This window comes from Terrapene carolina, unplaced genomic scaffold (genome assembly GCF_002925995.2).
Source record: "Terrapene carolina triunguis isolate 2854851 unplaced genomic scaffold, T_m_triunguis-2.0 Scaffold53, whole genome shotgun sequence".
In the NCBI taxonomy this organism is placed as follows: Eukaryota; Metazoa; Chordata; order Testudines; family Emydidae; genus Terrapene; species Terrapene triunguis.
Genome location: NW_020664404.1, coordinates 19,562,121 through 19,588,573, shown reverse-complemented (window position 1 = coordinate 19,588,573; position 26,453 = coordinate 19,562,121). Strand labels below are relative to the sequence as shown.

The following is a 26,453-nucleotide window of genomic DNA, read 5'->3' as shown; positions in this document are numbered from 1 at the left end:
GATCGGCCGAACCTGCCGCGTCAGCAGGTAAATAAACTGGCCCGGCCCGCTAGGGTGCTTACCCTGGCGAGCCGCGTGCCGAACGTTGCCGACCCTTGTTCTAATAGTACCATTGTTTCTATGTTTACAGCCACATCCTAATGCATTGTTGCTGCCTGATAATGGAGAGAACACTATTGCAGAAATATATAAAACATCAATCATTTGAATATTAATTGTCTTTGGGAGTTCTATTTGACCAGTTTCAGGTGAAGCCAGAGAAAGTTTCTGAAAACTCAAAAGTTACCATCTTTTTTATGGTCATTATTAAAGGAACTATTCCATTGAACTAATATCCTGAACTTTACGAACCACTGGTAGCCTATGGAGCAAAGTACTTGCTGGTGAACAATGGACAGGTTACTGGCCACAGGCTACTTACTAGCTGTCTTTTCCAGCTGCTACTTTGCATTAAAAAAAGTTAAAATGATTGTCCTAACAGTAGTCTTCCATATAAGGTTGACTGGGGTATTCTGAGCTGGAGAATTTCTTAATTATGAAAAAAAATGTGAAAAAAAACCAAATTCCACTGCATACTTAATCTTTGGGTTGTTAAATGGATACATTTGTTCAGTGAGTAAATGATTGAGGCCCTCAATCTTATTCTATATACATGCATATTATAAAGCCTTGCCTCATTCCATACAAAGCCTCAGACTGCAGAAGAGATGCATCTGCACATTGAGAAATTCCACTCAATTTTCTTATTCCGTCACGTCACCAATAAAACACTGAGATTGCAACAGAATGAGAAATTCACTTAACTTGCATAATATGAGTTGAACATTTGAAGGTTGGTAAAATATATCCAGTTGCAATTTAAAAATCAGTGCATAAGCAAAGTACCCTTTTAGCTCTAATAAATTTGGCCAACTTGAAACACATTTTTCAATGGATCACCAAACATGAGTGATTTAGGCCTGGTCTACAACTAAAATTTAGATTGACCTAGCTACATCACCTGGGTGTGAAAAACCTCACAACCCTGAAAGACCTAATTAAGCTGCCGTAACTCCCAGGGTAGATGTTGCTAGGCCAATGGAAGAATTTTCTCAACCTAGCTACTGCCTCTCAGAGTGGTGGATTAACTATTGAACGTAAAATCCCCTTCCACTGCTGTAGCGAGTGTCTTCACTATGGCACTAAAGCAGCACACCCGCAGCACCATAGACGTGCGGTTGTATCATAGACATAGCTTTAGAGACTCAGGTCTAGTCTACTCTACAGACCTATATCAGTATACCTATGTCGCTCGGGGTGTGAAAAATCCACACCCTGAGTTACGTAGTTATAGTGACCTAACCTCTTGAGTACAGTGCTCTGTTGGCTGGAGAGCTTCTCCCGTTGAAATAGCTACTGCCTCTTTAAGGAGGTGGATTAACTACACCAACAGAAGAATTCTCTCCCGTTGGCTTAGAGTAATGGTTCTCAACCTATTTACCATAGTGGGCTGCATATGCAGCTCTATGTGTGGTTACGTGGGCCACATCCACACAATACACATACTACCTGCATTGCCCTGAGGCTGCCACATGGGCCACAGCTGTGTGCTGATCAGGCCACAAGCAGCCCAGGGGTTGAGAACCATTGGTTTAGAGTGTCTTCATTAAAGTGCTAGAGGTGCAGCTGTGCTGATGCAACATTTTAAGTGCAAACGTGCCCTCAATTTCTACATCAACACATGTTTACACTCAAACAGCTACTGCTGCAGTGCTTCAAGGTTCTCCAATCACTCTAGTTAATCCACCTCATTAAGAGGTGGTAGCTAGGTCAACAGAAGAATTCTTCCACTGACCTAATGTTGTCTAGACAGGGGTGTGTGTGTGTGTATTAGGCTAATTGAGCTATGTAGCTGTGCCAACCTAACTTTTTAGAGTACGCCTGGCCAGAGGCATTAGAGGGTTTTCTTAAATTAGCTCAAAACCCTGTTGTTCTCTCTCTAGTCTTTTTCATCATCTTCTAGAGCAGGGGTCTCAAACTCAAATGACCACGAGGGCCACATGAGGACTAGTACATTGGCCGAGGGCTGCATTACTGACACCTCCCCCCGCCACCCTTGGCCTGCCCCCACTCCACCCCTTCCATGAGGCCCTGCTCCCATTCCAACTCCTTCCCTGAAATCCCCACCCCAACTCTGCCCCCTTCCTGCCCCCAGGGAGGGCAGGAAGGGTGTGGGGCTCAGGGCAGGGAGTTGGGGTGTGGGGTACAGCAGGGGGTTGGGCTGCAGGAGGGGCGCGGGGGGCGGGCTCCGGCCTGACACGCACCGGGGGCAGGGCAGGCCACCTGCCTGCCTGTCCCCGCACCGCTCTGGGAAGTGGCTGGAACCTGGGGGAGAAGGGGCACAGGGGTCTGTGTCTTGCGGTTGCTTCAGGCACCACCCCCAGCAGCTCCCATTGGCCGGGAACGGTGAACTGCGGCCAATGGGAGCTGCTGGGGGCGCTGCCTGAAGCAAGAGCAACACACAGAGCCCTGTGCCCCCCCTTCCCCACGTTCTGGCCGCTTCCCGGAGCAGCAGGGAGCAGGGCAGGCAGGGAGCCTGCCTTTCCCCCGGTGCGCGTCGGGCTGGAGCCGCTCTAGGTAAACGCTGGGGGGGGCCACGAGGAGCTCGCGGGCCGCAGAAAACAACCCCGCAGGCCGCATGCAGGCCCCGGGCTGCGTGTTTGAGACCCGTTCTAGAGGGTTTGCTCTCAAAGCACTAAAGCCCAGGAAAGGAAATCTAAAGCTGCTACCCACCCATACTTGGCTCCGCTCTAACTCAGATCTTCTGCAAGTGAAGCCACCTGGCCTAAACCTAGAAAATAGATCTTATCACATTGTTAAGGGCTATGAAAAATTGTGTGTCCCGAGCACTTAAGTCAACTTAACCCCCAGTGTGGATACAGCTAGGTCAATGGAAGAATTCTTCTGGTGGCCTCACTACCGCATCTCTGAGATGAATTAACTCTGGCTGTTCTATGCTGAAAAGTTACATCAACATAGCTGTGTCTCAGGGGTGTGAAAAATCCACACCCCCGGAAACGTAGTTAAACCAACCTAATCTCTAGTGTAGGGCAATGGAAGAATTTTTCCATCAACTCAGCTACTGCCTCTCAGGGAGGTGGATTACCTTTAGTGACAGAAGAAACTCTCGTCACTGAAGAAACCCTCTACACTAAAGTGCTACAGTGGTGCAGCTGTGCGTCTTAAGTGCAGACAGTCTACTTCAATGGAAAATCCCCTTCAGTCAATGTAGAAGGCATCTATGCTATGTCATTACAGCGGCACAGCTGCAGCACCATAGATGTGCTGCTGTAGTGTAGATATGGCCTAGAATTCCCCCTTCACATCCTGGCAGAAACCCCATACTTGAGAGTTACTAGGTAGGGCTGGGCTTCTCATCATCTTGCTCTCTATGTCACTAGTAGAAGTTGCCCCTGCTTAACTTTCTGGATCAGACTTATGGTCCATCTAGTCTAGTATTCTATCTCCAATAGTAACCAGATTTCATGTTAAAGCAATAAGAATATTAAATCAATTAAGTAATCTGACTAGTTAGACTTCTAAAATGGGCACTTTTTAATCAGATGGAAGTGAATTTAGCATCTTCGCTAGTATGTGGCCCTAAAGCACAAGTCTTTTTAAAACCCACTAATTTTGTCAAGAAGCAAATAATGTCTTGAATATTTCAAAAATAATATTCAAAAGCAATAACAAAATAACTAGGGTGTGTTGATATAATTTTAGCTATAATCATGTATTAGTCTGCTTCTTACAATAAGAAGCAGTACAAGCTTTAATTTAATTTTTGGGTGGCTGAAGATATTAAATGAAAACCCAAAAGCCATTTCCAAAGTTTAAGTCTATAACATGGTTTTGTGCCCGTAATGTTATTTATGAAGGTGCCCCATTATTTGGGAGGCATCTTACACACAAGATGTATATTCTGTTGAAGTAGAACTAGAACATATGTATATATCATCCAAGTTTCTATTAACCACAAACACTTTCATCCCTTTCATTTAATATAAAGATTTCAGTAAATCACAAATTAGAAGCCAAGGGACTGAGAGGAAACCATTTCTTCTTCTTCTAGAATTCATCTAATCTTTTAGCTACCTTAAGACTTGTGTTTTAGACCCCATGTCATCGCCATGACAGTCTTGATGAAAAGCAGGTATTTATGTAAATAATGCAAGTATATTTTCATCTGTTCATCCATAAATAAAGGCATTCAGTGATACTTAGCTGCAGTAAGGTCTACGACAACTTCCCAAACACTATCTTTGCCTGCCTTACTCAAAAAACAACAACAACAAAAAAACAAACACCACAAAAAACCCACCCAATACTGATAACCCACCCAATACTCTCCAAAACATTTTAGAGAGATGACAGGACATAGACAGTTGGTGCTCTCTAAACCTGCTAGCACTAATTATGGAAGTAATTGTACTCTGTGTTTCAACAGCTAAGACCCATGAAGCTTAATAAAAGTATCAGGGGAAGGGGGGGGAAGAGATAGCTCAGTGGTTTGAGGAGTGGCCTGCTAAACCCAGAGTTGTGAGTTCAATCCTTGAGGGGGCCACTAGGGATCTGGGGCAAAATCAGTACTTGGTCCTGCTAGTGAAGGCAGGGGGCTGGACTCGATGACCTTTCAAGGTCCCTTCCAGTTCTAGGAGATGGGATATCTCCATTAATTTATTTAATTTATTTATTAATGTATTTATTTATTAAGGTATTCAGAATGTTGGTCAATACATTGACCTTTTAATGATAAATTTTGACAGCTCATGTTGCAAATTATAGACTTTAGGATTATCAGACATAAGCCAAAATATATTTCCTCCTATTCCCAGGCCAAGGAAAACTCACTCCCAGTGGAACCATGAATATGTGATCTGACTGGTGTGTTAGATAAGAAAAATAAACGTGAGAATGGGCCAGTATTAAAGCAGAAATCTCCACCTTTCTCCCCACAAGGATTGCCTTAAAATGTAATCACACACAACTCAAAACAAGATGACTTCTAGCTAACATGGTTAGAGATTTTCTACTGAGTCCTGCTGACCGTACACTAGAAAATATAACAGCATGGCTTTAACACTGCTACACTACTAGCAAATCCCCCCCCCCCCCAAATGATCCCGCTTACTTCATCCCCTCCAGTCTCATGCTCCGTTTTTCCCACGCTGCACCTTCGGCGCAGCATCCAACCCTTGTACCCAAGCCCATACCAGCACCCAGGTACGTCAAGCCCCCCCTACACACCGGTCCCCCGCACGCCTCCCAGACACACCTAGGTCCAGCCACCAGACATCTCTCCTCTAGGCCCCCGTCGCACCCCTCCCACCGCCAACTCCCGCCTCGTAGAGACTCCAGCAGGGCACACTCCCCTTCTTCCCTGTGGCAAGCGAGGGTCACTTACTGAGCTGCCCAGGGCCGGGCTCCTTGCCGCTTGCTGCCGCTCCCCCCAGCGCCGCTCCGGCAGTTCCCCAGAGGCCCGGGGCTCCCCCCGCGGGCGGGGTGCCGCTCTGCCGCTCGAAGTTGCCCGGGTTGGAGAAATAGTCGCGCAGGCGGGGCAGCTCGCGGCCGCTCTCCAGCAGCTCCGTGTGCAGCTCCAGCGCCGTCAGCAGGAACTGGTCCCGTAGCAGTTGCGCCGCCAGCGCGTCCACAGGCACCCGGGGGGGCTCTCCTGCGCCGGGCCCGGCCCAGCCGGCCTCCCCGGGGGCCGCCGCCCGCAGACCCGGCAGCGCCCCGGGACCCCCCACCGCCGCCTCCTCCTCCTCGTGCTGCTGCGGGGAGAGCGGGCCTCCCAGGCCGGGGTCGTTGCTGCCGCCGGCTCTCGGCTCCTCCGGCTCCTCCTCCTCGAAGTCGCTGAGAAACGGGTTCACGCTGCTGCCTCCGGCCGCCGCCGCCATCTTACAGCGCGACACGGGCCGCGCAGCCACCTCCGCCCGCCTGGCCGGCCCAGCGACACCCCCGGCTCCTGCTGCTGCGCCGCCCCTCCAGCCCCGCGGCGCCGGGACCAGCCCCGGGCGCGCCGCCCCAGTCCCTACTACGGCCGCCGCCGCCACTAGCAAGGAAGCAGCCGCGACTCTCTTCCTGTCTCCCTCACCCTCCTCTGCTGGCTTCCGGGTCACAACTCTCGCGAGACTTCCCCATCCAACCGCCGGCAACGGTTGGGGCCGGAATCGGAGGCTCCACCCCCTTCCCCTGTCAGGTGCAACTGAAGAGGTGGAGGCGGGGCCTGAGCAGAAGCCTGGGAAGGGCGAAGGGGCGGGGCCTACGGGTGACGGATACACAGGAGAGGCTGGAGCCATAAGGAAATATTAGGGTGATGGGCGGAGTTTATGTTAAGAGGGGCATACAGCGTGGGAAGGTCGGAGCTGGATGAGTAAAGGGGCGGGGCCTGGCCTGTGGAAGCACGTGATGGGGGCTGACCTCTTTTGCAAGTGGAAGGGACGCGGCCTGGAGGCGGAAGTGGGTGGGTGGTGACAGCCGGGATCAGTGGCTGGGACGAGAAACAAGCTAGGGGCGGAGCGATAGGCTGCTGGGTCTCGCGAGAGTATCCGCGAACCCGGAACGGCCTCGTGGGGCGAACGTTGGTGCCGGCGCTGACGGCCCGTGAGCTAGTAAGTAGCTGTGGGGGCGGCGCTTGCGCAGTTCGCTCCTCTGGTTGGGAGCTGGGCGCCGGAGCGGCTCTGTCTCCTGATCTATAACAGCTGCGCCGCGCCGCTGGGGCCTCCGGCGCGCTCTGCGGGGTGGCTCGTGCTCGGCCGGCCGGGCGGAGCCGGGGGCGGTGGTTGGCTCGGTCGCTAGCAGGTGAGGTGGGCGGGGACGAGCGTTGCTGTCTGTCCGGATACCGCCGGGAGGTGGCTGTGCGGCTGCTCCCTGCGCGCTGCAGCTCGCCTGGTTTGCGGGCGCAGGCTCATCCCCAGTGTCCCGGTTCATTGCCTCTCAGAGGTGACAACTCTACGGGGGCAGCCAGGGAGCTGCCGCCGAGACACCCTCTTTGCTGTCCTCGGGGGGCCGCTGTGCAGAGCCCCGCAGGGTGTCCGGCGCTGGACACGAGCCCTAGGGTCTTGCATGGCAGCAGCCAGACATAACCCGGCATGAGTGTTGCCCATGCAGGAGATTCCCCCCGACGCCCGGATACAGGCAGCCGTGATGGAGCGGCGAGGTTACAATGACCAATGATATCTGAGAGCCAAGGTGGGTCAAGTAACATTTTTTTATTGGCAGAAAGAACAGGAGTACTTGTGGCACTATTCTCTAAGGTGCCACAAGTACTCGTGTTCTTTTTGCGGATACAGACTAACACGGCTGCTACTCTGAAACCATTTTTTTATTGGACCAACTTCTGTTGGTGAGAGAGACAAGCTTGTGAGCTATGTAGAGCTCTTCCTGTCTGTGTAGGTTGAAAGCTTGTCTTTTTCACCAGTAGATACTAGCTCACTCACCTTCTCTTTTTAGTATTCTGGGATCAACACAGCTCCAACAACACTACAGATGACCGGAAATCAATAACTATCCTGAGCAGGTCGAGTTTTGCTCCCTGGGTTACAGTGAGAACTAGCTGGAGGGCCAAAGCAAACTGGCAGTTTGAGCTAAATTGCTGCAGTGTGCTTACACATTGCTTTTCTCGATGACTTCAAGTTGAAATTTGTCCTGCTCACCAGAGCTGGTTTCCCCTCATCTTCCTTTCCTACAAACTCACCATTGGCTCAGAGAGTCTAGCTGGGTTCTTTTTATTTTATGTATCACCAGTAATAAAGATCTCTCCAGACCCAAATGTGTGCTGTGTGGTGCCTGTTCAGCTGAATTGACTACAGTAAAAATTGATAGGAAAGTAATAAACATTTGTGTCTGCACAATTAGTGGAGGCCAGCTCACTCTCCTATAGAACTGGTAAATTTTCATGACTGTTTTGCAGAGGTAAAAATAATTAATAAAAGCATCAAATCTTCCACACTTGCCTTTCCCCAAGAAAACTGTGATAATATCATAATGATTGCTCAGTATTGCCTGAGCCAAGTGAGGTCCTGTGCTCAACTCAATCTTATTTCTCTGTTCATCTGACTAATGTAATAACTTGGACACTGCATCCACTCAACTCCAAAATTTCAGGTAATATTCTAGATGGCATGGGGCACAAATCTGTTGATTTTGGTGAAAATTGGAAAACTTGATGCCAGATTTCCACTGGTGTAAGTGAAAGGAAAATCAGGCCCCCAGCGTGTTACAGGCAGAGGAATAGCTTTGGTGGCCCCATTCTCTGCCTGTAAGTTACAGGAAATAGCTTAGTATACTGTGTTCTCTCATTGGCTGTATAGCTTGGCCTATGTACAACTCTACCCCGATAGACCGTGACCCGATATAACACAAATTCAGATATAACGCGGTAAAGCAGCGGTGAGCCCCGGGCCCTTTAAAGCGCCACCCGAGCCCTGCTGCTTTACCGCGTTATATCCGAATTCGTGTGGAGCCTTGGGACCTTTAAATCACCGCCCGAGCCCGGCTGTCAGAGCTCCGGTGGTAATTTAAAGGGCCCGGGGCTCCCCACAGCAGCTGGAGCACCAGGCCCTTTAAATCCCCGCCGGGGCTCTGGCAGCCGGGCTTGGGCGGTGATTTAAGGGGCTAGAGGCTCCAGCTGCTGCGGGGAGCCAAGGGCCCTTTAAACCGCCGCCCGAGCCCTGCTGCCAAAGCTCCGGCGGTGATTTAAAGGGTCTGGGGCTCCCCGCAGTGGCTGCAGAACCGGGCCCTTTAAATCAACACTGGGGAAGCCGGTCCAGTCTGGCATGGCGTACCGGCTCGAACTCGATATAACGCGGTCTCACCTATAAGGTGGTGAGATTTTTTGGCTCCCGAGGACTGTGTTATATTGGGGTAGAGGTGTACACAACAAAATGTGTGACCCTCTAGTTTTAATAGTGTTTAGCAGTCAAATAGCAGGTATGTTCCAGAGTGTTGTTCAAGTGTTACACCTCACAGACTGTTTCTGACCTAGCTAAGTAAAAAAGCTGCACTAGTTACAAATCTTGGCCGGCCTACCCCAGGGATGTGCACCAGTGGACCTATCTATGGTGGCTATAATTGGTGCAAATTCTCAGTATAGACAAATTCTCAATCCTTACTTGATTAGGTTCCGAGAACCGTAAATTGGCAGCTGTTTGAGCGCCTCTTAAAGATCACAACACTGAAAATATTACTTGAAGAGCAGTGTTTTGCTATATGGGGGATGATTTCTAACCAGTATTAAACCCCCAGTTCAGGTAAACTAATTTTAAAACTAGTTAGCACTGTACGGTGGATCTGAGTTTTGATGACTCCAGGCAGCCTGACCTATATTTACTGAATCACTTAAAACTGGAGCTACGCTGTGGCTCTAGCTGGTGTTCAAATCTACGACTAACTGGTTTGGCTGAACAGTCTTTAAAATTGGTTAGAAAATTTCCATATTGTAGACATGCCATAGATTAGTCAGGTCCCAATATGTTTAGGTCTTTGTAAAGTCAAAATCAACATTTGAGACTCCCCCTGGAAGCTACTCAGAAACAACAGTTAACTATGGCACAGCATTATAAAGTTCTATCTTCAAAAAGCATTGCTTAGTGTGTTGGAAGTGGCTAATTCAATCTTCTGAATGCCTTTAAGGTGTAGCTTGATGTGAGTTACTTTAGAGAAGTCTAAGCTAGAGTTGACAAAAGGCATGGTTAACTAGCAAGTTCCACATACAAAATAAAAGCTCACTTTCATTGCTAGACATTAGTGAATAAAGTGTTCTTGGACTCAGATAGTACCTGAGCATCCAAGGATCTAACAAGACCCCCAAATTGCAAACCTACATACAAAAGGCACTCTTCCTTCATGGGGAGTGCTGACTTAAATTTCAACTTAACAGATATACGATATAGCACTGGTAGATTTGGTTCCTTGCATGTTTCCTCCAATATGAAGCCCTGTCTGTATTTCATACTATACTAGCAAATGTTCTGTATTCTGTTTTGTAAAGGTAGCTCAATAGGATTTTTGCTCTTCTGTAAGATTGGGCCTGAAGTCTTAGTAATAAAAGACTTCATTACAGCAGTTGGCTACAGTATGAAGTCTTTGCTGAGAAGTATGAAGATATGGCTGTTTTTGAATGTTTGCAAATTATGATTGTGCAAATTAGGTTAGTACAGAATTAACTTAATTTCCCATCCTTAGGGCATTTTGAAATGTATTTAATAACAAGGAAAATAGTTTTCTAAGAATATGGTAGCATAGTGTCAATCCATACCCTCTTTCTGTAATGTAAAAGAACTGAAGTGTCTACTTAAGATATTTACTTAAAATAATGGCTTCTAACACACACATAATCCAGTATGCTTAATACAATAAATTTTCATAATTTTAAAATAACTTTATTGGAGGCCACATGTTTGCAATGTTTAAAAGACCAGAAAATAATGCAACTTAATGCACTTGTTGCAAAAAAACCAGCATACTGAAAATTCCATTTTAAAAATAGTGACTTTTAGGTCTAAGAGGGCACTGACAATGAGAACAGAGGACATGAATTGAAGTGAGGAATTCTTCTACTGAAATTAGGAATCCTGGGACGTATTTAGTCGGAATGTTTGTTGGCTTTTAAATCTGGTTTTAGCATGTTTTAATTAATATATAATTCACTGGTGCAGAAGTTTTATACTGCTTGTTTATACTACCCTGCAGAGTTAGGTGACGATGTATACACACTGAATGTATTCAAAATTTGTTATAGTGACTGTTTGCTTTTGAAGTGAAAAGAAAAAATAGTCTCAACTTGCAGCATCTTCTAGTGGCCTTCAGTGCACACTGCAGTTTTAACCTTTACTTTAGACTCATTGGCTCACTTCTGGAAAGCAAATTGAGCTCTGCTGTAAATTGACATAACTCCACTAAAATCAGCAGAGATGCATCTGCTTACACTAAGCATTAAATTTAAAATTCCCCCATGGGCTAAAAACTGCTGTGGAGTACAAAATTAATCTCTATCCCATAGCAAAGAATTCCTCCATTTCAGTATCTCTGTATAATTTTGGTGAAACGGTATGTGGTGTACTGACGGGGAAAAAAGTCAGTTAAACAGGCATATTCATGGTTACTCAACAATATTTTATGGAAATTTGGGAACAAGCTAACATTGTATGCCTGTAACTCTGCAGTATCGAGACCTAGTGCTCCCTAGCTCTTAAATATTTTGGAGAATTTCACTTGAAACACTTATAAATGTTGACAACTATGATACAAACCCGAGCATGAACAACTGGGTACTGCTTCTCTACCACAGGAGAAGTTAGTTAAGTATAGGGAGTGCTACAAAGAATTGAATAATTGACTTTCTCTATAATCTTAATGCTAGCCATGTGTATAGTTATGTGATGACTGAGGCCAGGACATTATGTTTATAAGTGAGCGGTTCAAATATTGCCTCATCTGTCCATCCAAAAATGCAAAGGCTAGGTCTGGCTATAGAGTGATATCAAACATCTTCCTTTCATGGGCTGAGCTTGCTGCCTGTCAGCATTACCAGTTACTGCTGGCCTAGACAGCAGGAAACGGAGTCATTTTTATTAATTCTTTCTAATTAGTATTCTTTTTATAAAAATTGGAGCAATATTCCTCTTTGTTCTGTTCTCTTTTTCCCCTCTACATTCTCCAGGTTTGTACGTCTGCCCTGTTACCTCAGTCTAATTTTTCCAACTGCTTTCCACAGTGTGTACTCTGTGCCACAACTGCAAAGTGAAACTTTCAAAACCCATTGGTAGGTTTCACTGTAGGTTAGCAATACCCACAGGTGACAGGTGTGGAGTAGCACAGCTAGTTGGTAGCTCCCAAAAACTAGAGCCCTGCAAATCTGTGGATATCCACGGACCATTTTTGCTGATCACGGATTGGATGTGATACTAATATTCTCTTATTTATGGAATATATTAATGTATTTCATTAGTTCTGGGAACTTGTTAGCAAGATCTAACTTTTAACCACTTAGCTGTACTTTTACAGAGCAGCCCATGTTTTTCATTGTTTCCTCAGATAGCGTAAACTGATTTTTAGCTGCATGGACTCCCTATAAGATACAGCAGCTTAATAACGTCTATATCTGTCTATAATGGAAATGCATTCTGGACTAGCTCTAAAACCTGCTAATGTAAGCTTTGCAGCGTTTCAACCCAGGCGGGCTTATCATTTCACAGCTGGTAAATGATGAGGAACATTAGTCACCATGTGAGAACTGACTTATATTGAGCAAAAATAAAGATTTATTCTAATGTGAAGGAAACTTTCAGGCTTAAATAGTTGATATTCTGGCTTTAGGGTTTATGCAAAGCTAGAAAAATGTTTTGTATCAGCATTTATAAAAAGTGCACTCAGCAGTTATTACTACTATCCAAGGAGACAAAGCGAAGACCATTTCTTTGCATTAAAACAGTTTAAGAATCTTCAAAGCATTGTCCTTGATTCAGAATGAGATTAATGTTCTTCTGCCAGCATGGAATTTTAACACTGTCTTGGAGCTAGTATAAGCCACTCACCTTTTTTCCCCCTCATATTTTGCAACCTTTGCTCTGGAGTTCCTAGTAACATTTGTTTTGCTTGTTGAGTTGTCGAATTTGAGGCTTTTTCTATACACATCTTGTAGTTTCTTCCAAACAAGACTTTGCTTAAGAGTGTATCAAGGATTGTTCTGAAGTCAAAAGTTTCCATTTGAATCAATCTAGAGTTCTGTCTGTTGTCCAAATTTACTCCTTGGGGGATTCTGCGTGACTGTGTGCCCACAGAAAACGGCACCCCGGCAGAATTCCTGTGCTTCCCTGCAGAAAACTAAAGGGAAGCAAAGGGAAGCCACGCGCAGGAGGAATGACCATGGGCGTAGTTTTTTGGGGGAGATTGCTTCCCCCGCAAACAGAGACAAGACATGGGTGGGGGGCACATGGGGTTACATGCCACTGCCCCCCCTCGTTTGTGTAAGCGCAGAGCTGCCCAGCTGAAGGAGGCTGCGTCTCAACTCTGCTGACTCTGCAGCTGAATGCCGCCTCCTGGGTCCTAGTGCCAGTCGAGCTCCCCTTCTGTATGCTGGGAGCCTTCCTGTTTTCTGTGCAACAGTGAGTGCTGGTGGTGGCGGTGTGGGAAATGAGGGAAGGGGGATGAGGGTGTAGGAGGAATAGGCAGTGGAGAAGGAAGGGGAGTGGAATAGGGCAGGGGGAGGGGAATGTGGGAGTGAGGGGAGGGGGAAGGAGAAGTAAAGGGAATAGGGGAATTGGGGGGGTAAGCGGGAGCCCAGCATGCGGCGTCTCCTCAACCTAATCCCTAATCCCCAAGCAGCTGCACCTGAACCCCCCCATCAAGCCCTACTCTCCCAGTACCCGAACTCCTCCACTGAGTCCCCCAACACCCAGACCCCCCCCGCCGAGCCCCATCTCCCCACACCCAGATCCTCTCACTGAGCCCCAACCACCTTCACCTGGATCCCCTGCAGAGTCCCATGGCCCCTGCACCCAGAACCCCCCAACGAGCCCCTGTGCATCCAGATCTCCCACTGAGCCGCCTGCACCCAGATTGCCACACACAGAAACCTCTCACCCCACACCTGGATCCCCCTGCACTAAGACCCTCCACACTTGGATCCTGCTGGGCTGAGCCTGCCCATCCACACCTGGTACACCTGGCACAGAGGAGCAGGCTCCCCCAGGGTGTTTCTGGGGCAGGACCAGCCCTTGCACTGTGTCAGGGTCAGGTGCAGCCTCACTGCTGAGTCCCTGTACCCTGGGGCTTCAGGGTGATCTCCCACCTCAATACAGCCAATGGCCTGTGCTCCCCACTGCCATGCTGGAGCCACATTTATTTATTGACAAATAAAATTTGCAGAATTCTAAAATATTGTATGCATGATTTTTAATTTTTGGCACAGAATTTTTATTTTTTTGGTGCAGAATTCCCTCAGGAGTAAAATGTCTTTGATACACCTATAATATTTGTAGAGCACAAAAACGACTAGGTACCTGTGTAGGATCCAGAAATTTGTACAAGATGATGGACTAATAAAAAGAGTAGCCCAGTTTTCAAAAATACCAAATACTCTTAGATTAGGTCCTAAATTATGGTATTTTACAAAGCCAGAAGAAATGAATCACTTCAGTTTGTTTAAAGCTCACTATTGGGACAGTGGCCCACATTCAGAGAGACCAAAGCGAGTCCTAGGACCTTGGAGAGCAACAAGCTGTCATCACATTGAAGATGACTGATGTTACAATATCACCATTATAACGTCAGTTCAAGATTCATTAGGTAGAAAGAATAGGCTAATAAGAAATCACTTATTTAAATATTCATCTTAGGTAATAAGCAAAATGGATATTAATAAGAAAATGAGGTTAAAATTAGATATGTAGATTTGTATTTAAACTCTGTTTTAAAGCTTTCCTCTCTTGTGTATTAGCTCCTATAGAACACATTTTAACCAGTGCTCTCTTCCGTATATAGTAACTTTCTTTCCTGTATTTATTTAGAATAGTTCTTAAATGATTGCAAGGTGGGATGTGCAGTCACTTGATGTTTTTAGTTCTACTTTCTGTTACAAGATGGATCTGATGTGAGTTCACCATATTCTTGTTTGCCACTTGGGGTCACTCTCTTTCCATTCTGCCCCCTTCATACTCTACATTCACATTTGCTGTGCCATTCACAAGAATATTTTGGCTTCTCCCCCAATCCACTCTGGTCTATAAGGAAGGAGCTGTGCCACCTGCATTCTTTCACTTGTGACTGGGCTTGCCTCTTTTCCAGCTGCCTTCTTTCTGCATAGCTTGGGACTACCACATGCTGCACTGCACAGAAAAAAGGAGACCAAAAATCAGGCTGCAGCACTCATGCACTTCACAATATCTTGTTGATTTCAATACTTGTGGGCGGGCAGGCTGATGAGATAGCTTGAGTAGTAATACGAAGAGCTGATTGAAGTGGCTAGTAACATATTTAAGATGTCTGAGGGGCTCAGAGTTCTAGGTTGTCTGATATGGCTCATTTGAGACAGCAAAGCTGCTCTGGCTGGGTGACTTCCATGCTTTTGCAATCCCATAAATGTTCCATGTCTTTTATCAGTTATGGAGAATTTTTGTCCTGGTGGAAGGTACGACTGTAGGTAAGGGTCTCTGGGCTAGTTCTCTTCTGATTCAGTAAGCAGCCTTAACTGCGTGCAGATTGAGGCAGGTTCCCCCCAGGGTGCCATTGGGAACTGGGGTATCACTGAGCCCTCTGACCCACCAGCCTGGGCTCCCTCTCACACTGTGCTGCCGTGACAAGCTGTAAAGCCCTCCAGCCTGCACTTTGACCAGCATTCACACAGGTAGGGACATACCCAGCTGCAGTTACATGCAGGCTCTCTAACCACCGGCTTCCCAGCCTAGGACCTCAGTGAAGTACCATCCTGCCCTTATCAAATCTGGCTAGTATATGGGTTTAATACCCAGTGCGCCTCTCCCTCAATGTGAAGAGAACAATGCACATTTGTGGTAACCAAGCAGAGATTTTCCCCAAGCACTCCAGTCAAAGCTCACTGTTTGGATAAAAACATAATCTATCTTTTGTAATTAATAAACTTATTTTAAGTGATTATAAGTGATAGCAAACAGATCAAAGCAGATTACCTAGTAAATAAACAAAATGCAAACAAAGTCTAAGATATTAGAAAGATAGGGTATGAACTAGCAAATTCTCACCCTGGCTGATGATACAGGTGGGCTGCAGATTCTTATGGGACCACCTGCACTTACTTTACAGCTTGGAATCCCCAGGTCTTTCATACACAGGCTAGAAAGTCCTTTAGTCTGGGTCCAGCACTTCCCCCAGTTCAGTCTTTGTTCCTCAGGTGTTTCCAAATGTCCTCTTGTGTGGGGAGTGAAGAACCACAGATGATGTCACTCCCTGCCTTATATAGCTTAAGCATATGGCAGGAACCCTTTGTTTCAAAGCTTGGTTCCCAGACCAGTTTGTGGAAAAATACTGACATCCCACGATGGAGTCCAGGATCATGTGACTTGGTCACATGTCCTTGTAGAGTCATAGCCATTACTTACATGCTGTCTGGAGTGTTCTCAGCAAGGCTCACCCAGTGGGGGATAAGCTTCTCCTAAGGCCTATTGTTCTTTCTAATGGCCCATTACCCTCAATAGGCCCTTTACAATCAGCTATTTAGTAGGTGTTACCCAGGTATAACTACATTTGAAGTACAGATAAATAGTATTTATAACTTCAGATACAAAAATGATACACGCATACAAATAGGATAATCATATTCAGCAAATCATAACTTTTCCAATGACTCCTCACATGACTTATCGTGTACAAAATGCATAATAATTATGTCATAACCATATTATAATAATATTACCATAACGACTATGGGGTGCAGTGTCACAGGTTCCTTCTAATAGTTCATTTTTTCCAAGTAGTAAGTGAACGTCACCTAAGGGTGACTCGTTTGGTTCCTTCAGGATGCCGTAATGTTGTCTTTCACTCTTAATATAATCCTTCCCTCTCAAGGGAAGTACCCATACATTTTCATACCCTCAAAATTGTCTTCCTTTTAGCATTATTCTCAGCCATATGGGTAGGAGATCTGCAACCCCTGTCCTATAGGGCAGGGGTTCTTAACCTTTTTCTTTCTAAGGTGTAAAAACTCCACGGCGTGCCAGTGCCACAACCCTTTTTCTGCATATAAAAGCCAGGAGCAGCATTAGGGTGTAGCAAGTAGGGCAATTGCCCAGGGCCCCACACCATAGGCGGTCCCCACATAGCTAAAGTTGCTCAGGCTTCAGCTTCAACTCCAGGTGGCAGGGCTGGGAGCCCCAGGCTTCAGCCCCACACAGTGGGACTTTAGCTTTCTGCCCTGGGTCCAGCAAGTCTAACACTGGCCCTGCTTGGCGGCCCCCCTGAAACCTGCTCACGGTCCCTCAAGGGGCCCCTGATCCCTGGTTGAGAACCGCTGCTATAGGGAACCTATTTCCAGTGTTTACAGCAGGGATTGGAGAAAAGCTAGGTTGCCATCGTTGTAAATGGTTTATAGAAATCCAGGAGTTCAAGGCATAAGACATCTCTGATATTCCATGACCTACAAGGTAGAATGGCCTATAATCATGTTTATCCCTCGGAGATTTTGCATAGGAGTTAGTGATGCAGAGTTATCTTGATAATCAGAGTGATATTAAACAGAATATTTAATTCTCTGTGAGCTTTTTGCCTCGGGTTTAGCTGTGCATTGCTGAACCACATTTACAATTTAAAACAGTTGTCATTTGTTATTGTAATGTACAAAATATTCAGTGAAAATGTTGAACATAAAATAATTTAAAGCAGATGGTCTGAGTCACAAAAGCATATTTAAATGTAAAAGCAAGTAGAAATACTATATTTGCAGTTTCATTGTGTGACAAAGAGTTGTGTATTATGCTTCAATTCAAAAAGAAAATCAGGTTTCTGAAAAGGAGGGAAAAAGGGGCTTGATCATCATCCTAATATTATTCATAGTGTAATTCTGTATTGTGTAGTTAAGATGACAAATTTCAATTTAATATGTTTGGGTTCTGCATACAGATCCTAGAGAAGGTTAATTTGAGATTGGTTGGTAAGTGTGTTTACAGTCATATAAATTCGGTGTTACTGTCAATAGGCATATATTGTGTGACCTTAAAAGTCAATGAATTGCATTTTTGAATAGTATGAAATTTTGATGTCTAAGTGATCAAAAAGAAGCAGCGTGCTGGATTTGAGAACCAATTTAATGTTTAAACTTTTATGTAATGTCCCAGTGCCATGTAAAAACCCACCCTCTCTGCACCAGTTTTCCACTCCCTCCCTCTGCTTCTACCTAGGTAGATTGGATCATTTTTATGTGTGGACAAATTGTACAGCTACCCTTTTTGACAATCTAAATTAAATATTATGTAATCGTGTTTAGCTGAAAAATGTATCTGTCATCCAGAAAAATAGCACAGTCAGTCTTGCCAATTTTATTTTGCTCCTTAAAAGATACTTGCCAAAGCCATTGATATTTATTGAAAATGCATTCCAAATAGAGCCTCTTAATTTTACACAACAGGCATAGAATGCTCAATGGAGCATGCTCCTTCCAAAAGAGATGACTAAAGTATTCTGATCTTCGTCTTGACATTTTATTACCTTTTAAAAATATCCTCCCACCAACATAACATATTCCATATTAATAGAGTTTTGTGTATGTGTCACCACATATTTGAAAACAAAAAATAGAAATAGAAAATATTACATTATTTTTTCCAAAGACTTACACTGTGCTCTTTTTAAATTGGGCAAAATACGCATCCCTAATGTTTTGAGATTAAAATTTCAAAGAACTACAACACTAGATGTTGATGGCTTTGGGGAAACTAGATCTGCATTTACTTACTTATGCTGCCTTACCATTAATCTTCAAGAACCTGATTTAGCACCAGGCTGAGGATATAGCTTCTGTAACAGGCAGAGCACTTCACAGAGGAAATGCTAGCCTGAAGAGAGGAAATGTTCTTGTCAGCAAGTTATGGAACTGCCTGGAAAGAGGAGAGCTCATGCAAATAAGATGATTGCCTCCAGTCCTGATTATTCGGACTCTGCCCCTCTTCTTCCCCCCCAACTGTTATACAATCCGTAAGAGTTAATACAGATTTTATAGCTATGTGACTACAGGTAAGGAAAATGACAGACCTATAGCACAGCAACATGGATTTTTGGTGTATTTGTTTTTAATACCTAGGAAGTATGGAGGGGAAGGGGCCTTTCCCATTTCCAATTACGAGGCTGGGTGGTAGGATGGTTGAACCTTTCATCATATGAGAGCTCTGAAAAACTTTACTCATCCTATCAAAAATGCTCCATTCTGGAGCAGTAATAAGTCTTTCTGCCAAAAGCCCTCTCTTCTTTACTCTCTCAGACCTTAGGAGTAGGGTTATGTAACAGCATCAGCACCCACCTCTTACGAGTGCCCCCCTGATGGCCGATGCGGGCCTGCAATCACTCAGTTTTCTACAATAGGGCGGCACCCACCTCTCATGGGCACCCCCTTTCTGGTCAGGTGTGATCCTGCTTTTCTTTCAGTTCTTACAATGGGGTGGCACCTGCCTGTTGCGAGTGCCCCCTGGCCAATGGTTGTGCTGTGGGTCGTCAGCGACTTAGCTCTCCAGTTGAGTCATACACACTGTTCTGCCTTCTGGAGTATACAGTCACTAGCTCTTTCTTACAGCCTTGGCATGGGGCTGTAGCACCAAGGCTTCCTTCTCAGAGACACTGCCTTTGTAACAGCCCAGCAGGGTTCCATCTGGGTACCCTCAGTTGGTGTTCTTTCAGCAGCCTTCCCTGGGCTCAGTCTTCAACCAGACCAACAGGGCCCATCACGGTACCCTCGCCTAGTCTGTCTAGGTTCTGGGCTCAGTCTCCTGGATTCAGCCTGCCCACACTGAGCTGTTCATGGTCCTGCTGCTCTTCCAGCCAGCCCAGCACCCGGTCTTTGGCAGCCTTCCCAGGGCTCATCTTCTTAAGAGTTGCTGTGATGAAAAAAAGGATGTCTGTAGGCCCTGACAGTATTCTGCCAGAATTCCTCCACCATCTCGGCCCCAAAGGACTCCAATGGCTAGCAACGTTGTAGTCCCTCTATCTTAAGGACAATTCAGATCCCTGAAATATGGTGTGAGGAATGGTAATTGCCATTCCAAAGCCTGGGAAGCCCACTGATGAAGTGGGAAGCTACAGGCTTACCAAGTATGTATGACCTATAAACTTCTTGAACATATCACCCTTTTACTGAGCCAATTATCCCTGTCAGGCAGGCTTCTGGCCAAAACGTAGTTGTTGTGACCAATTCTGGCACTCAGAACTCACGTTGAGGCTGGTTATCAGAAAAAACTAAAGACTGGTGCAGTATTTGTCGACCTGTCATCTGTGTATGACCGTGTATGGATTAAGGCCTGATGCTGAAACTTGCAAAAATTATATCTTGCTACCAAGCATTTTGCCTGCTGTGGACCATGCTGAATAACACATCTGCAGGTGTACCTAGGTAATAAGACCAGCTCACCCCATATCATAAACAACAGGCTATCACAAGGTTCTGTATTCACACCAACGCTTTTTAATATTTACATAAGTGACATGCCTCCAACTAAATCATGAAAATTTTACTCCTGATGGAATTCTGCAACAAAAAATTAAAAATTCTATGCACAATATTTTAAAATTCTGCATATTTTATTTTTCAAAATAACCCAGTATAATCACATCAGTTTCAATTATTTTTGGTCGTTTATTTCAAAATACCTGTCAGCAAGTATGTCTGTAACAAGACAGATGACAAAAAAGATTCAGGCAATGTTTTTTGACAAATAGATTCCTTACTAGGCATATTAATACAGAACTCGGAGTAATAATTCATTTAAACTACAATACAGAACCATATTTCCCACACCCCTCAGAAGCAGTACAAAGGCTTGGGGGAGTCAGGAGTAATGGAGGAAAGTAAATTGCTGGGAAGAAGCCTGGGTGTGAACTTAGAGGGCTGTTGAGTATGGGTGGGAAAAGTATGGAACTGGTTTTTTTTGGTGGGGGAGGGATTGTTAGGGAGCTTCCCCCATGCAGACCCTGGCTGACCCCTAGCCTCTCCCATTCAGTCAGGCACATCTGCCCGCCCCCATGTGTGTCTGTGCCCTCACTCAGCCACTCCCCTGTCCCTGTGTAGCCCTGCCCCACCGCCCCCTGTCCCCATGTGTCTCTGCATCTCCCTCCTCCCGTGGCCCTCTGCCTCCACTCCCATTCAGTCCCTACCCCTGTCTGTCCTCCTCCACTAGCCCTTATGAGCCCCTGTCTGACCCCCAACACCCCACAGACCCTGTCTCCTGAACTAGCATGACAAGCGCTGCTAAGGCACCTCTCTTCCCTCGCTGGTGGGGAGTCGCAGCTTTATTCTAGTGCCACAGCGCTTTTTGGTGGGCAAAAGGCAGAACTGCAGCAACATTTTGGCAGAAGCTTTTTTCTGCGCAAAAAAATAGAAATCTGCAGGGCTCATTAAATATGCGCGGACGCGGTGGGGCAGAATTCCGCTAGGAGTAAAATTTGGATATGCATCTGATCTTGCCATGACAATCCAAGCACCAAAGCTCCATGACATTGAGAAAACATTAACTGAGGACCTCCAAAGTATGGAATAGTACTTCCAGAAATGGAGGCTCAAACCAAACCCTGGAAAAACCATAATAAGCGCATTTCATCTTGATAATATAAGTGCCAAAAACAAACTGAAAGTAGCTTTCTGTGGTAAAAATGTGCAACGTGATCACACTCCAATATACCTCGGAGTGAAACTCAACCACACCCTCCATGATCTCCTTGAGAAGATAACTGTAAAGATAAATACAAGAGCCAACATAATTCAGAAACTAGTGGGTTGCGACCATCTGCAATAGTACTTGTATATTCGGTAGCTGAATATTGTCAGCCATATGGAGTAGATGCAGCCATACGCGACTTGTTGACACTCAGCTGAATACAGTGATGAGGTGCATCACTGGAACCCTTAAGTCGAGTGCAACACCATGACTACCTGTTCTGTCTAACATTGCTCCCCCACCGATACGCCAAACTGCTGCGACACTCTGCGAAGCTCAGCGAATCCAGGAAAACAGATGTCTTCCTATCCACCAAGACTCGACAACGTGTGGCCCCCCCCAACGTCTTAAGTCCCCCAAGCCTTTCTGGGAACATTCGCTTAGCCTCATGCAATCGGGCTATGATCAGAAGGAGGCGTGGAAAGCCTACTGGTCTAAACAAGACTTTAAAAATAAGCACCTCATGATGGATCCCACAAAGGTTCCTGGGTTTGACCTTCCACGGAAATCTTGGTCAACTCTGAAATGAATCTGAACCAACCGTAGTAGATATGGATATCTAATGTACAAATGGAAAATTAAGGACTCCCTGGTGCGTGTGTGGCTCCCCATGACAGACCATCAAACATCTCACCACCTACTGTGCAGTTTATAAATATGAAAGAGGAGGCATATGCAATAAATTCTGCTACTCCTGATGTAGCCATCTGGCTCAATCAACTTCAGGTGAAATTGTAGTTGCTGCTCTACACTAGCCCTATGAAAGAAGAAAAAGGCACCCGATCCTCCCTATTTGAGCTCCAGGCAGCAACTGACTGTTCTGCCTCTGCTGCTTCCTTTTACATGTCCCTTCTGGCCCCTGATTGGCTGCTCCAGCCGCCCCTCTGATTGGCTGCTCCCCTGCAGCCACTCTAGGCTGCCTGGAGGACTTCTCCTCTGCTGTTTTCAGGGGGGGGGGGGTTGTGAGGCCTCCAGCAGGGTGCCTCAGGACCTAGTCCGCCCTATCACTAGTTGTTACCTGACTCCACGGCTAACTCTCATGTTGTCATGGCACTGGGTGTTTACAACCCTTTTCATCACATCTTTGTCTGTGCCTTATTGACAGAAGTTGGCTGGGGTGTGGAGTTGGGTTCCAGAAGTGTCTTGAGTCCCATACCTCTCTTGAGGTTGCAAGGTGTCTCTTCTCCTCCAGGATGGACTGTGTGAACATTTCTCCTGCACAACAACAGGTTTCTTAATAAAAATGAAGTTTATTAGAGAGAATGGAGTAAAACTAAAAAAGAAAAAGGGGAGTTAATATACTGCATAAGATAAAGTAGGCAATGCAGTCTCATCTTAAGTTACACAAAGGAAGCACAAGTGCTTATTTACATATTACAGAAAGCAATCTGAGGCTCTGGCCCCAGTCTCAGGGTCTTAACCTCCAAGATGTCCTGAGAGAGAGATTCCTTTCATGGTGTCCAGAATACTTACTCCCCCTTTTCCTTACTCTGTATCACTTTGACCAGACCCTCCTCCCACCATTTAGGGTAGTTTCCCCTGTTCTCCAAACTGAGTTTCTCCTATTACCTACATAAACAATAGAGTTTTGGACTTCCTGCTTTCACTAAGGACTATAAGATGGTCGATGGAGGATACAGCAACCTTTGATAGCTACTTTTCAAATGCTTAAAAACCCATCTTAGAGACTGTGTTTCAGAGACCAGTCTGCTCATCAAGTAAAGTGGTTTCTGATGTCCCCTTGTTTGGTGAGTAAGGTGGTTTCACCTGTCTCGGTTGAATTTTTCTAAATCTGACTCTTGCTCCCTCCCCGCTCTTAGTTATTAAATATTACTTTTTTGGCAGACCTATTCATTCCATCGCAATAGTGTTGTCAACCATATACCTTGCATGAAACTTGAGTGTGAGTTCCTTCATGACCATTCTCAAGACCCTGATATCAATTTATGGAGACTGGGCTGTGCAGAATTACACTGCTGTTTGAAAGGAGCTAGAATGCTTAATTCTGTGTGATCTGGCTGCCACCATCTTAGGTTCATTCCCCTCTTCCTGTCACTCATGGAAGTAACTGCCAGTGAAGTCTCAGCATTGTGATGCCCTCTAGTGCTTATTGGGACTGTCACAGTTTCCAGGTAACTGCACCTGTGTTCCCTTCTTTGTGGTACACTCCAGAAGTTCCTAGTCAGATCTCAGGTCTCTTACTGACACCTGTCTCTGAGTAGGGACTCATGTCTCATTCCCTTCAGATCGTGTGGTTTTAAGGCTGTACAGTTCCTTGCCTTATGCAGTGATATGCCCAGCAAGCCAGTCTGCCTAAAGGCCAGTGCTTTGATTTCTCTTTGAGGGCTATGAACAGGATATTGCCAGCAGTTACAGGTTATCACACAGCTCTTTCTAAGCAAGCACTTTTATTCTTAAGATAAAAAGCATTATAGAGAAAACATACACTACAATATGTAAAAGAACTTGGATGCATGCTAAAAGCTTACTAGAGTTTACCTGCAACTCCAACACTAGGCTCTGGTAGGTGTCAGTTTTTCAAACCCCACAACTGGGTTTGCCCCCTTGGTTACAAGTTCATGTCAGATTTTTAGATCAGGAACCAGAACCACAACTGGACAGTTCAACTGTTTCTTTATACAGCTCAGACCTTTGATATCTAGTCTCCAGGAACAGGTAATGACCAGTCAATGGCTCTCTCCTCAGCACGTAGCTTCAAAAGACTGAGTTTTTGCATAACTGGAGTGGTGGAATATACATTAACCACCCCCAGGAAACCCACTTAACACTTATTGTCCCAAAGCTTATGCCTGTCTGCCACATTTAAATGTAATTGTTTGAACTCCTTGTACTTCCAATATCTCATATCTGCCACAGGGACCTCCTATTTACCTCTGTGGCTGTCTTTTTGCCTTAGATGAATGAGTCATATTGGTGAGCATCACTGTTCTTGGTCTACTGTTCATCTGGTGGGTCTCTATGTTCTTAGTGGCTTTTTTCTTTCCTTTTTCACAGTGTTCTTTCTTCTCTCCATGTTTATATACAACAATGAATGGAATCCAGTAAATTTGAGAGGTTGTAGGCACTGTATTTGCCATATTTTTTTGTAGCCTTCAGTAGTGATAATCTTCTGCCACTTGCGTTTTCCACATGAGTGCAGGAACAACCTGTGGACAATTCTTGGGTGCACATCACAGTGAATTACCCAGTAGACCTCTTGCAATGAATATTGTTCAATGGCGAACTTTTCCATTGGTGAGGATCTCTCCTCTACCAAAGAATTAAGCCCAGCCTGGAGTCGTCAGCTCATCTGTCATTTTAAGTTTTGAACTAACTTTTTGTGTTTAACTTCAAACCTGTTCAAATATTGTGAGGTGAAGGTTGGACTATATTGTTGTTAGGTCTGGATACAGTTTAGGACATTCTGAATAAAGGGCCAGAGAGAAGAAGAAATCTTTGTCTGAGGCATCCATTATTGCCCAAGACCATAATAAGGGAAATTTTATGCCAATTAAATATGTTAGAACTGCGTGTAGTGGGGCTGGACAACACAGTAGGCTCTTTTGGCCTGTCAAGTTGTATGTTTTCTACTAAACTACTAAGTGATGCATTAAAATTAACATTGAATAAGAATAATAGTTTCCTTGAATAAGGACTGCATCTTTATAGTTACGGAAGTAATTGACTGGTGGAGTGCCCAGGAAGATATGAAAGGATACAAATAAGCTGAAATTTCCTTGGCTGGAATTTTCCTGATTGTGAGAGAAGTGAGGAAATAATCTCAGTTCTCTGAGCCTAATCACAGAAAACAGCGATAGGAAAATTGTTTTTCTATGATTCTGCAGACATTGAAGAGAGGGTGCTTCCCCTTTGAAATAGAGACTAGCTGCTTTAACTTCAAGCCCAGAAAGCTCAAACTTATGGGATTGGCAGTGGCCAAGGTTAATTGTATCTGGATCAAAGTATGGAAGGATAAAGAAGATAGTTGGGTTTCATTATCTTTCTGGAAACCATTTATTCTTCTTCAAGGAGTGTCCCCATGGATGCTCCACTCTAGGTGAATCTGCATCCCTGTGCCTGCGATCGGAGAATTTCAGTAGCGGTGCCTGGTTGGGTGACACATGCGCTGCCCCCGTCTTGCGCTGCCTCTGGCGATTATGTTGTGCTGTGTGACCAAGGCGTGCTCCCCCCCCCCAGTTCCTTCTCTACCACCCTTGTCTTGAGCTGGAGTAATCAGCAGTGCTTCTGAGTTTGCCTTTATCTTAAAAATTAGTTTAGATTTAGTAGTTTTAGAATCCAGTTAATTAGTTACTAGTTTAGCTACCTTTTATCTTCCTCGTTTATTTTTTCTTAAAAAAAATAAAAATTCTTTGTAGATTAAATATAATTTCTTATTATATTCTTTAGCGTAGTGTAGATACCCTCCCTCATGTGAGAAATTCTATTCTAAGGGGCATATCTGGATCCCCGAGTTTTAAATGCTACCTAACTTGCCAGGAGTCAATCCCGGTCTCTGACGGACACTCATCATTGTCTTGGTGAAACACGCATCCTGCAAAAGTGCCCCCATTGCCATAATCTTAAGACCTGTCCCAGAAAAGTGAGGGATCAAGATAAAACTTCTCTTGCCGGAGAAGTCTCTGTGACTGGTGTCCAATCCAGGATCACAGACCCCTCCTGGGCATCAGTCTCCAGTGGCGTTGTCTGACAGACATTCCGCACCACCCTCTCAGAGGAAAGAGCACTCAGAGGAAAATCATTACCAGTTCAAAGTACTCTCTTTCAGCCTGTCTATGGCTCCCCAGGTATTCTCCAAAGTTCTTGCAGTGGTGGTGGCTCGTCTCTGCAGATAAGGGTTCATAATATTTCCCTATCTGGACAGCTGCTTACACAAAGCCTCCACCCGAGAAGAGGCCTTAGAAGCTACCCAAAAGACAATAGCTCTCTTCACACAACTAGGTCTACAAATAAACAAGCAAAAATCAATGCTCACACCTGTACAGAGACTAGAATTCATTGGGGCTT

At 45.3% G+C, this 26,453-nt stretch overlaps 2 protein-coding genes across 3 annotated transcripts in view; one reads left to right on the top strand and one right to left on the bottom strand.

Moving 5' to 3' along the window:
• RELCH (RAB11 binding and LisH domain, coiled-coil and HEAT repeat containing) overlaps positions 1-6,136 on the bottom strand; it is a 122,820-nt gene extending 116,684 nt beyond the window's left edge. For both annotated transcript variants that reach the window (XM_026658541.2, XM_026658565.2), the window contains exon 1: positions 5,444-6,136. In XM_026658541.2, the coding sequence (XP_026514326.1) occupies positions 5,444-5,936 (493 nt within the window). In that variant the 5' untranslated portion in view covers positions 5,937-6,136. The remainder of the gene's footprint in view (positions 1-5,443) is intronic.
• A 997-nt stretch (positions 6,137-7,133) lies between these two features.
• The window catches only part of PIGN (phosphatidylinositol glycan anchor biosynthesis class N), a 175,233-nt gene continuing 155,913 nt past the window's right edge, over positions 7,134-26,453 (top strand). Inside the window, exon 1 of the mRNA XM_026658519.2 lies at positions 7,134-7,230. The gene's annotated coding sequence lies outside the window, so the exon portion shown is untranslated. The remainder of the gene's footprint in view (positions 7,231-26,453) is intronic.